The sequence below is a fragment of the Phodopus roborovskii genome, unplaced genomic scaffold, assembly GCF_943737965.1.
Source record: "Phodopus roborovskii unplaced genomic scaffold, PHOROB, whole genome shotgun sequence".
In the NCBI taxonomy this organism is placed as follows: Eukaryota; Metazoa; Chordata; class Mammalia; order Rodentia; family Cricetidae; genus Phodopus; species Phodopus roborovskii.
In genome coordinates, this window is record NW_026126575.1 from 6434018 (window position 1) to 6449132 (window position 15115).

General features: G+C 40.6%; 1 protein-coding gene across 19 annotated transcripts in view; it reads right to left on the reverse strand.

Moving 5' to 3' along the window:
• Positions 1-15115, reverse strand: part of Magi1 (membrane associated guanylate kinase, WW and PDZ domain containing 1) — a 576610-nt gene that overhangs the window by 7577 nt on the left and 553918 nt on the right. For 8 of the 19 annotated variants that reach the window (XM_051203410.1, XM_051203406.1, XM_051203402.1 and 5 more), the window contains 5 exons: positions 13153-13446; positions 10274-10477; positions 2880-2973; positions 2661-2721; positions 1667-1810 (listed from right to left, as the gene is read on the reverse strand). In XM_051203410.1, the coding sequence (XP_051059367.1) occupies positions 1667-1810; positions 2661-2721; positions 2880-2973; positions 10274-10477; positions 13153-13446 (797 nt within the window). The remainder of the gene's footprint in view (positions 1-1666; positions 1811-2660; positions 2722-2879; positions 2974-10273; positions 10478-13152; positions 13447-15115) is intronic. The other 11 variants (XM_051203411.1, XM_051203407.1, XM_051203413.1 and 8 more) reach the window with 3 other exon arrangements.

Genomic DNA, 15115 nt, shown 5'->3' on the forward strand with positions numbered 1-15115 from the left:
AGGACAGCCAGGGCTACAAACACAAACCCTGCCTCAAAAACCAAAACCAAAACCAAAACAAAACAAAAACCCTACCTCCCAACAATAACAACAAAACAGAAAAGGAGAGGTCTCCAGCCACAGGCTGACAGGCACCAAAGCCTGACAGCAACCACATGAGTAAGCTCAGAGGAAAAACCTTCCACAGGAGTCTTGGGAGACCACACATCCTCTTTGACACTGTGCAAAAATAGAACAAATAAAACAGGGCAGAGTCTGACTCATACAGTTTACATTCTAGAAGGAAGGTGAGGCAAAGTACTGGCTTTGTGATCCATGCCATGAGCCTGGATTCCATCTCACATTTGTCAAGTAATCCTATGGCTCTTCAACCTCTTGCAGCTCCATTCTTCAACTTCAAAGGGGATGAAAACAACCTCATGCTACAAAGCTCGAGGAACCATGGGATAAATGTGTTTTAGGAGCTCTCCACAGCTGCAACAATGCTATTTCATGCTATTAGAAACTGTTTCTTACAAATAGCCTTCATTTCTCACTGTTTAATTCCGGAAACTATGCTCTGCTTCCTCAATTAAGAAAAGACTCGGTTTGGGCCAATAAGATGGATCAGTAGGTAAAGGCACTTGCCACAAAGTCTAAGGAGCTGAATTTGATCCCTGGGACCCACATCGAGGAAGGAGGGATGTGACTCCTGAAAGTCACCCTATTGTCTCCACATGTGTGCCTATAGATACATTTATATTATACACGAAAGAAGCAGAATAATGTATAAAAATAGAAACCACAAACAAAAAGTTGGTCCATTGGTTTGAAAATGGACAAACAAGTATAGATACAGTAATGAGTTCATCACATGTGTGTGCGTGCGTGTGTGCGTGCATGCGTGCGTGTGTCTTTCTGCTCAGGCAGCTCACTTTTCTTCCTTTCCTGATGATCTCTTATTTGCTGTAATGGCAATGGCTCCCTATGTAACTTATTTAAATGTGATGATTTGCTTCTCTATCATCTAATCCACACAGATTGTAACAAACATTAAGCAGCTAAAGAGAATAGACAGCGATGGTTATGTGTCTTCAAATTCTCAGGCTAGGAATGCTGAACTTATGACATGAGAGGGATGGTAGAGGATGGCTATAAATGTGGCCCAGCACAAAGCTTTTCCTCAAAACTTTGTGAGATTTATTGTCGATAAATTGTTTTTGTAACTTGATTTTAAGGTTCTGGTATGTGAACTTTGTAGATGACAAAGCTGTTTCACAATATCAAAAGGTTTGACACCCCTATAGCAACTCCCAGTGGCAATGCCATGGGACCACTGGCCCCATGCTGGGGTCTAGGGTTGGCTGGGAATCTCTGAGGCTAAGGGAAGGCAGCTGGTGACTAGCTAGAGAATGAATGAGCTCTCCACTCAGAATCTATAGGGCTACTTGCATTTCTTGCCTGCTATGTGTTCTGCACTATCCAGTTTCTTGTGCTAGAATGTGCCTACTCTAAGAGATTGAGCACAAGAACAATGGGAAAGGCATCAGAAAATACCCCACTTTAAGTATGCTTTAGAAAGAAATATGACAGGAGCCATACATTCAGTGTCCTGAAAGCTGTGGGAATGTCAAGAAGTGACCATGGATGACATACATACAAGCACTCTGGACCCCTCTCTACTTACCCTCATCTTTCCACATCTTTCTGCAGGACCATCCTCTGCTAAGCGCAGAACATAGAGGTCCATATTATACTCTCTCCCGCCTCGAAGACTAAAGCCAAATCCCTTGGCTCCTCTTTCCAATTCCACAGTGTAAAAATCTTGTTCCTATTTGAAGAAATTAAATGCAATCATTCTGGGGGAACTTAGATCCACACCCATTTCTCTTAGTGACTTTGCAAAAATGCACAAAGTCTATCTGTAACTCCCACTTCAGTGACTCTTGTTTATTAATCATCTTTATTAATTTCCATTCATCTGAGGAGCTATGAATTCTGAATCCATAAACATTCACAAGCATGCTTAAAACATGCATACATTTACAGCACCCATTCAGTAAGGCTGCAGTTGACATTTTAAGGCAGGGAAATTCTTCATTGCATCAAACAACCACTGGCTGCTGTGTTGCTAGATGTCCTATATCTGGTAAATCCTTTCAGTGCTGTAAGTCAGCCTTTATACATGAGGGCCCTGTTTCCATTCTGCTTGGAGAAGAAGGCCAGCAGAAACATTTACCTGTGGATCACCCATGTTCATCAAATTTGCATCACTGTCTGTTACTTGTGCATTTCCAACCTGAGGACAAGACTTGCACTCTAGGGGTCTTATCTGAAATTCACTAGCTAGAGAAATGTCTTATGCAAAAAGATACTGTTTTGGCAGTAACAGGCTTTGAAAACCATGAAAAGCGAGACACTAGCTGCTTTATTTCTCTGATCACTGAATCTTGTGACAGCCTTTCTTTCTTCTCCTTCAGAAAAGAGTACCCAGGAATATTTTTCAAAGGCAGTGAAAGCAAAATGTCATTTTCTAGACAATCAAATTTGAACACGTATCACCCCACAAAAAGGTTGCTTATTTTCAAATAAGTCTTCCTTTAGGATTTTTTCCTAAAGACAGCTTCAGGAAGTTGGAGGGAAATGAGGAGGGTGTACAGAGAAGCAGAAGCAGCCCTCACCTGTGCAGCCTGAGGTCCTTTGAACTCAAACTGAGAATCCTGCTTTGGTTTGGTGGTGTTCCTGCCAAAATGAGAGACACAAATATAACAGCAACCCAAGGGGAAAATAAGAAAGAAAAATCAAAGATGTGTGTACATCAGGCAGCAGCTACTTTATCCCTTCAACGATGCTGATGACAACAACAGCAGCAACAACAGAGAACCCAAGCCACATCTGACCTTGTTTCCTGGGTCCCTTGCTGAGAAGGGGCATGAGTAGTGGTGATGGTGGCGATCTTCTCAGCATTGGTCAGCAGTGTGGCATTTGAGGACTCTGTAAGGCAGAGCATAAAGACATGAAGGCCTTAGAGAAGACATAAACCAACTGGGAGGGATGCAGAAACCCTGGCTCAAGATGAAGAAGCCTGACTTCTCTGTCTATAATTCAAATAGTTGACTAAACCATCAGGGGGTCAATGAACCTTTCTGATGACCATGCATTTCCCACAACTCTCCTCCCTACTAGACATTTCCCCACAAATGCAATGTAGCTTACACAGATGGGTCACCCCTGTCCTGCCACTGAAACGTGGCATGCGTTATCGCCGCACTGCACCACATTGGAGTTCAGGAATTTTAAAGGGTGATGGTAAGTGGTTTTGCTAACATTTCTTGCAATTTATCAGCTCTATTTGGTTGAGTCTACTTGATGTCCTCATCTGAACACTAGCAATCAGAAGTGCTGTACCATCTTGTCACATACATATATCTACTTTCTTCCCCATTGCTTTTAATGAAGCCCAATGGAAAAGATGGGACTCAACAAATTTCATTTAGTATCTTTTTGAAAGATTGATTTCAAGACTTGCATTGGAATAACCAGTGTTTATAAACAAGTCATATAAATTATGAGGCCACTTTAATGTAATGAACACAATTATATTCATATGCAAATTGACTTTCTTCTCCACTAATCAAATTCAAAAGCAACTTCATTAATCTCTAGAAATTTGGGGTTTCAGAACCTGAAAGTACTCATGAGTGTAACCATGTTTTGTACACTGACATGCATGTAAAATATAATCACTTGTTAGCAATGGGTAATCATTCTCCATTTACTCATCATTCACTAATCTCTAATCATTTCTCTATTTAGATAAAGCTGGGTGGCAGCTAGTCATGAGCAAGTCCTACTCTCAGTATTTATTTTTAAACTGAGGCTGAAACTTAGTGTATATTTTCCAGTCAGGAAAATACTAACAGTGTTTGTGAAGTTCTAGTATTAGCTTCTACATGGCCATTTAATTCATGGAGTACCTTGGAAACTGAAAGTTCTTACAAGTCCTATGATTCACAGGAAGCAGTTTAGCAATTTAGCATTTGCTGATTGCAAATATTTACCAGGTACAATAGGCTTCTATGGAGGAAATACTTCAGGTATTGTAAGCCTAGAAACCTGGATCATATCTTTCTCCACTGCACTCTTGAAAGAAAAGATAGCCTATTTTTACCCTAACTGCTTGCGGCCCGTCTTCCACCCTCATTCCTTTAGCATGTACTCGGCTGGTATCTAACTTCCCAGTGCTTTGCCATTATATGGCACACATGAGTTTCAGGATTTCAGACCCAGATTCTCCCTCATTAGGTGCAAGCTTTATTTGTTTGGTTTAGTAGACTGTCTCACACATATGTAGTGAGTGCCCAATGTATATCTACTTCACCTTTGGGCCTTGCTACTAGTGGAAACATTATATTAGTTTCTCTGGGAACTGCTTAAAGTTATTTAAGCTCTCTCCGAAATGACTAAGCTTAATCTATTTTTTTTTTCTCAGTTTCAGTCTAGCCCCCAAAGCCTATTACTCTTATAGCCAAAGCACAAAGTCTAACTGGATCCAGAGAACTACTTCCATATCCTAGTCCTGTTTCAGGATAATGTGCCTCATGATCTGTCCTCATCAAATGTTTTTGTAGCTATCAGGGAAAGAGTGTATTTCACATATTACTAGGAAGTAATATGTGAAACAAAGGGGAATGTGCCTCAGAGCACCTCTTAGGCTCTTCTCAGTCTGGTACCGATACCGTGTGCCCTGTGCCCTCTGGGTGAGGAGGTGGTGTTCAAGTCAGCTGGGAGGCACAATGTTCAGGGTTTGCAAGGTCAAACTGCAGAGTCTTGACACCTTGTTCTGCATCCTGCGCTGTGCAGCTGACTACATAAGGCTTAGACAAAATGGCATAAGTGTTTGCTGCCTGGGTTTCCTCACTTGCACAATAGGAACAATAGAAGTCTCTAAGGGAATTGGTACAACGTTTATAGGTAGAAAATAGGATAGTGCTTGACACATAAATATTAGTCAAAATGATTTGAATATGTGGAGGCATTTATTGTTACTACTTATTACCACCATTGTTGTTAATAATTGAGAGCATATTAGTGAATTTTAATGAATGCCATTAGAAGACTGCACTAACTCATTACAATACTTCCATACCAGGGCCGCTAACCTGGAGAACCAAGTGTAAGTCTAACTGGTATTTCATAAAACAAGTTCACTGTGCCAGTCCAAGATATAGGGATAGCACAGCCCGTCAGTATGACTCACAGGAACGCTTATAACCATAGGTACTGGTCTCTTATCACACTTCATAGTGCTCACTACCATTCATTACATAAAGATTCTCCAGGAAATTACAAGGGTGTTTGGGCCATGGTGAAACCATTATTGGGACATGAAAAATGCTTCCTTGTAATTAAAGTGATTATAATTGCTGAATGAATTCCTTTTAGAATGTTTGTGTGCTGTTGGTCACCAGTGTTTTCTGGGCACCCTAAATTTTATTGTCAAGCAAATTTTGTATTTCTCTTGTTTTCATGATTTGATGGCATATGATAAATCATGCACTACACATATAAATAGAATGCTATCAGTAATTTTCCTTCAATTCTTTACTTGCGATGTTTTTCAATGTAAATTGTTTGGGTGTTGAAGCTTAACTTTCAACATTTAAAACACATTAACACTTAATAGGTTACTTTGAGTTTGGTGAATGCTCCTTATTCCATTGTATAACTGTTTAGTTTACAGCGTGCAAAGCAAACACTGCACCGTGTAGGTCCATTATGATAATCACCATTTCACTTTATTCTTATCTGTCTATAAGACAAGCAGGTGCCATGAATGTCTCACTTTACAGATGTGGAGCTGAGGCATCGAAAGAAAGACATTTAAGGTCTCCCAGTGAGCAAGCAGAGATGAGAAGTGAACTCAATGCTTGCCTCACAATTCCTTTTCAAAAACTTACTCTATTTTGCCTGGGAATTATATTTATCAAGAAAATCATATCCAATTGGTACATTCCTTTCAAATAAGCAATGCTTTCATTTTACTACACGAATACCAGTAACTCCACTAATCACCACCGATTCCTTAAAATAACATTTCTTGTCTATAGGAATTTATAAGCCATCTTCAGAGCATCAAAATAGTTCAAATAGGCTTGATTTCCAGTATGCTTTTATAATATCAACAAAGTTATATTTATTTTTCATAAACACTTAAGTCTTCATTTGGAATTAAACCAAGATTACATTTGCCAAAACACTGTCCAACTTTTAAAAACACAGAGATCCAGCCCATTCTGAACAATACATTATAGCTCTAGCCCCCTTGGCTTATATAAGAGCAAAAGTACCAAGGGGCCTGTAAAGAAGTGCACAGGTTTCCGTGTGCTCTAACAGCAATGGTATGAGGGAGTGTCTCATTGCATATGACTGTTACAGCTCTTTGGCAATGAGCTGACAAAATGTAGACATTGCCTCTACCTTTATTAAATAGCATTTACATCTCCCAGAGGGATAAAGATGGCTATTACTACATTTTTCAAAGCCATCACACATCATGAAAAGCAAATCCTAGCTCTCAAGGCACTGTAGAGGGCTAGTCTAAGCCACAGCATTTACTCTTCTGACAGGAACTCCTACCTCATGTTTCAACCTACCCCCCTGACAAGTGGTTGCCATGCTAACCTCATTCCCATGCTAATATTCTTACCTCCCATCATGAAATATACATTGAAAAGCCAAGAAAGTCAACAAAGTATCCAATCTTGTTTTCATAAATACTGCAATATGCAGACACATGTGTAGTAAGTATCTGAAATCAGCACTGAAAACAAGAATCCTATGCATATGTGAAAATTGTTGTTTTTTTTTTTTTTTTTTTTAATACTACCCTCCCTCTACCAAGGAAACAACAGAGTCTGTATTGCTAAGTTCTGTCTTATCTATAAGCAAGTACTTTGAATATCAGTGAAATGAAATGTTAGCTGCATTTTTAGACTCACATATGTTTTTATTACCTTGAACTTGATTCTGTATTAGCCAGGCTAAGTCATGTCCTACTCTATCTGATAAAAGTCTTACTTGCACTTAAACTGCATGGGCATTTCCATGCAATACAAGTATGGTTCGATTCTGAAAATTTAAGCTCAGATTCAGGATGTTCAGCTATCTTCTAGACCTTTCTGGGCTGTCATGATATATTTACTATCCCTTGCTCATCACCTTGGAAGAGGCCCTTCCTCTCCCTACCACCCTACTTGATCACTAACATAAAAAGACAGAGAGGTAAGGGGTCTTGTTAGGTATAAGATCTGTGAAAGTGATGTCCTGGATCAGTAGTTCTCAACCTGTGGGTCACAACCCCTTGGAGGTTGAAGGACTTTTTCACAGGGGTCACCTAAGACCAGCAGAAAACACAGATGTTTATCATATGGTTCATAACAAAAGCAACAATAAAGTTGTGGAGCAGCAATGAAAAAGTTATTTTGTTGGGGATTGCCACAACTAAGGAATTGCATTAAAGGGTCACAGTATTAGGAAGGTTGAGAACCACTGTCCTTGAGTTTTACTGGACAGCCGGGAAAGGGGGAAGTAGAGTAAGGGAGATTAGAGAAGGAATGAGGCATCTAACGACAGGAACAGAGAACTGGGCAGCAGGAGCTGAACAATGCAGCTGGCTAGGGTGGTGGCTCATGCCTGTAATCCCAACATCAGCACCAGGAGGCTGATGCAGAAGGATCTCAAGCTAGAGGCAGCTTGGGCTATACAGTGAAACCTTGTCTCCAGACAAAAAGAAAAGAAACAAAGTCAAAGACGTGCATTCAGGGGCTTTTACACGTGGCCCAGATACAAATGAGCTTACTGTGTAAGCCTAGAGTCTCTGAGAACAGTATAGAAGAGCAGGAATCACTGTGGTTAAGGGCTTCACTGTCTTTGTAGATAAGGTAAAACAACTGGTCTTCAGGTTATTTGGTACAGTGAACATTCAAATGAAACACCTGAAGAAGACTAGGGTTCCCAAACCCGAAGGGCTGCCTGCTTCCCTCCACAAACTTGTTTTGCAAACCACACAGAGGAAACAATCCAGCAGGGTTTCTCCCCATCACTCTCTCCTTTATGGGGTTGTAAAATTCTCTGGGATTTAACTCCCATGCTGCAGGCTCCAGTTTTAGACCCTTGAAGGCTTGAACAGCACACGATCCTCCCTTGCTACTCGTGGCTGCCTTCACCTGGCTCCCAACAGTCACTCAAGTCTCTGGTCCAGAGTTTTATTATCACAGCAATGATTTCCTGAAACTCCATGAATAAAACCCACATCCTTTGAAAACCTGTTCTGCCTTACAACAAACAAGCAAACAAACACTATCTTCTAATTAAAGTAGGATATAGGCTGTCTTCCTGAATTTGACATTTAAGTATTAGTTTTTTAAAAGGCCTTTTAATTGCCAGTTATTTGTAGACATTCTACTACATATTATATATTTTTGGTGTTCAGGTTCTCAGAGACTTTATTGTATAGTATTAAGTTGATTCTTGGTTGCTGTTCCTGATTTTACACTTTAAGCATTTCCTTTAAGGAGGTCCTGTGCCTGCCTGCTTTCCTTTCTGAGACATTCTCATTCTCACACTTGATTGCCTGGGACAGAGTCAGTAAGTGAATTTCCATACCCAGTTCTTTGGGTTTCTTGTTTGCTTGTTTAAAAACAAAACAAAACAAATCTCCCCATGACATGTAACCTATTTATATACCACCTTTGGACTCTCTGAACTATTTTTCATTTCTTTGTCTGGTTTCCCTTATCTGTTCCATTTGGAACTTAGGCTCTGCCATTTTGTGATCACTTTTATATATTGCAGTAGCTTCCCAGAGAGCCAAATTGGTAGAATGGGCCCTGCACCAGATGGCAAATTACAAACCAGGCATTTAAAGAAGGTGATACACACAACCACTTCAGGAGATATATATTCTCCTCCATAATTGGCACTACATAAAATTTAGGGGAAAAGTTCTCTGTTCTGATAATACCCCCCCACCCCAAACAGGGTTTCTCTTGTGTAGCCTTGGCTGTCCTGGAACTCAATCTGTAGACCAGGCTGGCCTCAAACTTAGAGATCCTCCTGATTCTGCCTTCCAAGTGCTGGGAGTAAAGGTGTGTGCCACCACACCCAGTGAGAGTATACAATTTTTAAATATGTGTTTGGTTTGAAATTTACTTTTACTGAAAAGCACCAGCTGGCCCACTCAAGTCCTGAATCCTAAGTATCATCTTCTATCAAGTAGCATATAAAATATTCACTTGAAATAGCATGCCTGACTGTCTTATCTATGGCATAACTGTTTTTCATCTTGGGAAACACTCATGTTTTAGAATGTAATTTACTTTATTGCATGTATAGAAATAATAGTGGGGGAAACTAATTAAATGTTTTGGGATAAGAATTATCCCAAAGCTGGCTTAGAATGAGATCAATATTCAGGATTTAAGTGTGCAAGCAACCCACCCTGACCAATATCAGCACATCACCTTCAGTTTTGCAAATATGAACACTGGTCTTTTATGCTAGGTGATTTCTCACTGTGGGGGTACTCTGTGCACTGTGGGATGTTACCGCCATGGATGTAAAAGAACCAAAGGTGTTAATTTAACCAGGTAAGTAAGCAAGGATATTTCAAGTTTAATGTACATAATCAGCCAAAAATATAGACATCCGATCTTTCTTTATCCATACTGAAAAATTATAGCCAAAACAAGTAGGCTATGGCCTAGGAACTGTCCATAAAATCAAAAGTACTAATATGGTCACTTATTTTGAAAAAGAAAAATAAGTGTTGGCTCTGCATTGTCACTAGGTAGGTTTTGTGATGTCACATTTCAGTGATTGTTTAAAAAACAAAACCAAAAAAAAAAAAAAAAAAAACCCAAAATAAAAAACAAACAAACAAACCCAGAATTCCCAGCTAGACTATCAGGTCATCATTACTACCCATAGCAAAGTTTTTCTATCACTCCGAAAATAAGAAGATCAAAGAAAAAATAAACAGAGAAAGTTGAAGATTTTCTGGAATTTTAAAAATTCTGCATCAAGATGGGATCACAGGTATATAGGATTAATTAGGTCAGAGAGTGAGAAATGGTTTAGTAATAATGGTTCTGGTTCACTTGACAGGCATGTTCACTTAGGGATGGATAAAGCTGTCTCTATATCAAAATCAAACAATTACATGAACACTAATGGGGGTGGGGGTAGGGTGAAGGAGAGACAGAAGGAAATGAGAGGTAACAGTATACTTTACCATCCCCGGGGATGATCCGGAGGGTCACTGTGTTGCCCGCTTCTTTGATTAGGTTGACAATGTCAGAATGGGATTTGTTGGTGATGGAACATCCATTTACTGCCAAGATCCGGTCTCCTACTTTCAGCTTGCCACAGCGGTCAGCAGGGCTCCCCTCAATAATCCGACCTATTTTGTGAGGCATAGCCACACATGCATTGCCTGCTTTGGTATTGTGTTTTAGTTTTTTTTTTTTTTTTTTTTTTTTAAAGTTATGTGGGAATATAGTGAAGGGAGGAGAAAAGGGTTGAAAAGGGAAAGAGAAGGTTAAGTGTTAATTAATTAAAGCATTAAGGAAATGTTATTAGATGAGAGCGCTGTGCTGATGGTCAAAACATTGGCAATACTCAGGGTGTTTAAATGGCCACAGCTCAGAGACTAGAGTACAAGGTCACAGTCCTTTTCTATGATTTAAAACGATGCCCAAAACCCAGCTTCTCTCCTTAAAACAATTAGATTTTGGGATATTTGGTAACTTGAGTCTGGAGACCCCAAATAGCTTTGTGGCTGTAGGGTTATTTATGGCTGTAAACCTAAACCCCAGAGCTGGGAGTGGATACTTTTACCCATTCTGTGTTCCTGTATTTTCATTTTTGCCAATGTTTTGTTCTTCCTCCATTTACAAAAATAATCACTGGACTTCTGTAAGAGACTGCTAGCATCAAAAGTTCAATCTGAAAACACAAAGTAGACCGACACCTTTGCTCTCTCTCTGTGCGGAGATGGAAGTGTTGGGAAAGGACATGATTGTAGGAGGTGAGCCAGGAGAGCACCAGCACTGTCACTGATCCGTGTGGGACCTTTGTTCAATCAGCCCAAGTAGGGAGCTCTCAGGAAGGCCCTGGTGGGCGGCCCTGCCTCACAAACAAATTCCCTTAAAGGGACACAGTGAAAATCTAGCACCAACCCATGCTCAGGATAGCAAACCAAAGCTAGCCTCAAGGCATTCCCCAGTCCTCTCCCTTTAATCATCTCCTCTCTACTCAGTGGCTTACACACATGCACACAGGATATGGGACAGGGGAGGGGGCTCTGCAGTTTTGTCTCTTGTAGACTTGAGGCACTCTATTGGGGGAGCTGTCTTTGAAGAATGCTCTAGGGCAACCAAGTATTTATATAGCTAGTTTTTATACAGACATTTGGAATTTGCTTTCTCAGAACTATTAAAATGTCTTCATGATTGAGCCACCTTTTGGAAATAGGACAAAGTCAACTGTGCAGGCTTTATCATTATGATTTCTACTTGAAGGGAAACTATCTGAAAAAACGTACTTTGATTCCTTCAAATGGAGGAGTTGACAGAGTCTGTGTCTCTAAGTGGAACTCCAAATTCAATTCAAAGAGTTTTACAAAGCAAGTGAGCTGTCTATGAATCTCTAGGAACCAGGCACAGTGTATCAGATTCAAGACCCTGAGTAAGTGTAGCTCAGCTCCATGGACAACTTGCAGGACAAAGGTCTCAAACAGCAGGCATGAAGAAAGGCTCTGCATAGCGCAGCAGTCTCGTGCAAGGTGTTAGGAAAGTTGAATTTGTTGATTGTGAGAACCAAGGGAAAACAATCAAAGATCAAACTGTGAGTGAAAGCATTTGATACTCATCAACCAGCACAGAGCCTGTCCCTGACATACCTGCTTTCTCTTTCTGGAGACTGAAAATGAGAACTATGATAAAGTTGAGAGTATCACTATAGACTGGGGGAAGGCAATAACTTGGGATTTCTTTCCTGTTTTTTGTTATTCTTAAAGTCAGCATAAAAGTCTTTGAAAGTCATTTAAAAGCAAAGCAAAATAAAAACTGGTGTGCCGATGTCAGGTCACACATTGTGACATGTTGTGATGATTTGATCTTTGCAGCTCAGAAGAGCATGCTTAGTAATGGGTTGCTGACACTGTAGTCACACTTGTGCAGAAGAGGCCGACTGTTCCCTTTAGCAAGAAGCAACTCATCAAGACTAACAGGAGACAGAGTGGGTTCTACAGGATCAGAATGTTAAAGAGATGTAGCCAATGAGTGACCAGACCACTGGTCATGAGGTCCAATGGGGTTAAGCCATTTGATATAAAATCTGAAGCCTGCATAATAACCCTTCCTGTCTCCTATCACATTCCAATGTGCTTGGGAGATGACAAGGAACTGAATCAGGAAGGAGGGTGTACATCCATTGCAACAGGAAAGAGACTCATGTACTTGGCTAGGTTCTTAGAATAATCTGGGTTCCTATTTGCTTTTATGCATGCACCCAGGAGAAAGGTAATACTTGGAGAAGGTTACAAAACATTATTCATACTTGACTGAAATTCAAGACCTGGAGAAGACACCCAAATCGAATGACTCTTAACTCAAGAGTTTAGCCAATTTCTAAAGCAACAACAGAATATCATTTAAAACTTCAACAGTATTCAGGAGCATTCAGGTAGGGAAAAAGGGCATTCCTGAGGTGGGGGACTATCATAGGTCACATTTTACTTTTTGTATCTCTACTTTTCCTAGGCATTCTTATGAACACCCTCTGCTTTTAAAATCTTTATGACTTTCTGAGGCCATTGCTATTAATGATATCCTTTACACAGGAACTTTCCATTATATTACCAAGAGGACATACACCTTATGTGTGCATAAATCTTACGTGTACACTTAGAAAGCTAAAAAGGGGTTGAATGGGGACCCAAGAAAACCTAACAAATAAATTCCGTGTCCAATTAAGACTTTATCTAAAGTGAAAAAACATGAAGGGGTTTCTGTTGGGAGCTAAGCCCATCTCCTCTGCAAGAGTAAAGCATCTTTAACTGCTGCACCTTCCTGAAAGAAGAAAGCCTAACCTGTCCCTTCTGGCACTCACCAAAGGTTGTGCCTGCTTCAGGCCTGCTCACAGAGGACACGATGACAAACCCAAAGCCCTCATTTTCTCCACGTCGAATCTCCACATCATAGGGCTGCAGGACAGTGCTCACCACGCCGCTGCCCCCACCGCCGCCGCTGCCGATGCCACTGGTGCTGCCGCTCCCAGAGCTCACTGTGTTCAGGGAGTTCTGGCTGCCCTGCGGTGTGCGCTTCTCTTCTGTTAGAGAAGCTGGCTGGTTGCTACTATGGTGCGATGATGCTGGAGAGGGTACCTCATTCTCTGCTTTGGGGACTGCAAGAGAAATGTGTCTCTAAACCATTTGAAATTCCCCAAAATAGGCTCAGCCACCACTTACACCTTCCCCACCTGTAAGGAAACCAAGATGCCAATGAGGGCATCATGTCTCACAGAGCCTTGCTGTGGAAACTTTTATAATATCCTGTCTCCAGGAAGGCTGTCTGCACATCTACCTCCAAGGAGGAGTCCTAAATAGCATGCAGGAGACAGTACAATGATACAACCCACAATGCCATCCATCTACAGCAACATCCAGTTATGATCTTTTTCCTATGTAGGAAGGAACTTGAGTATGAGCTATACCAGTGAAGGCTGCCATCCTAGCTTCAAAGGCTCATTCATCATCTTTCTCTCCTAGGTACATTTCTGTACAGTGTTGACTTTCTCACTGGGTAGGAGACTGCTAGGGGTAGTCACATAGATGGACTCATGAGAACCTTGTGGGAGGTTTACAGAATTGCTCTCCTCTGCTCCCAGCTGTAAATATCTATTCCAATCACAGAGCTAGAGGCATTTGCTTCCTCCCAGCTTTAGGCATCCTTCCATTCTTACTGCCTTGTCAGCTAACAGGGCACAGCATTCTTAGATAGTCCACTCCTTAGGTGGAACCAGGAGCATCAAAATCATTATGCACCATGGTGAATTGTGGCTATAATTATATTTATTCCACAAAGCTTTTACTTTCATAGATGTTTTTAATTATGGGAAACACAAATTTAATGACTTAATAGTTCTTACATGTAACTTGGGGACATAGGTGTATTCACACTGTTATGTAAATGTCATCACCATCCATTTCTAGAATTGTCAACTTCCCCAAGTGAAACTTTCACCATTAAATAACAACTCTGATTGCCCCTCATACCAGCACCTGTCAATACCCATTCCTCTTGCTGTATGCTACCTTAATGTCTGTGTAGAACTAACTTGCTAAATATCCCAAACATTTAAGTCTTTCAAATAAAACAGAAGCAACAAAGTGAAAGTACATCACAGGGAAGCCAAATAGTTTTCAAATAATTTCAAAACCAAAACCAAACCAGGTGACTACCATTGGCTGCATGAAACACCATGCTAAGAATTTTAGGGACGGGGCAAGAATGAGTTCTAAGGATATAATCTGTGTGGAGTAAGACTGTTTTCAATTGACTACCATTAGATTCTTATACTGGAACTTATTAACTTCATTCTGTAATTAATTATATATCACTTAAAATAAGCTACATTAGTTTTTTTTTTTTTTTTAAGTGCCCGATTACTTTTATTTGGGAGCTATTTGCTACACTAGTATTAAGGCTAGAGAGAATTCATAAGGCTTTCACTTCATCCCTCTTCAGTAATTCATCTGACACAACAGGTAATCTTCCTCTTCTGGATTCTGTTGTACAGGCTTTGAGTGGAGGCTGCATGCAAAGGTGAACAATAAAGACACATGCTTTCATAAAAGAACACACACGTAACCACTTTCTTAAAGTGGCAGGGTCAGATAATGGAAATATACTCTGAGCCACAGGCACAGCAGGAAGGGGGTGCTAGAACCTGAAAGCATTTGGAGGCATGTTCTTCTCGAGTGGAGGCTGAAAAGGTATTCTGAGAATTTCAAAGGAACCAGAGCTGACAGAGAACTGGGCAGCTCTCCAGCTCTGTCAGTGAAGACACAGCA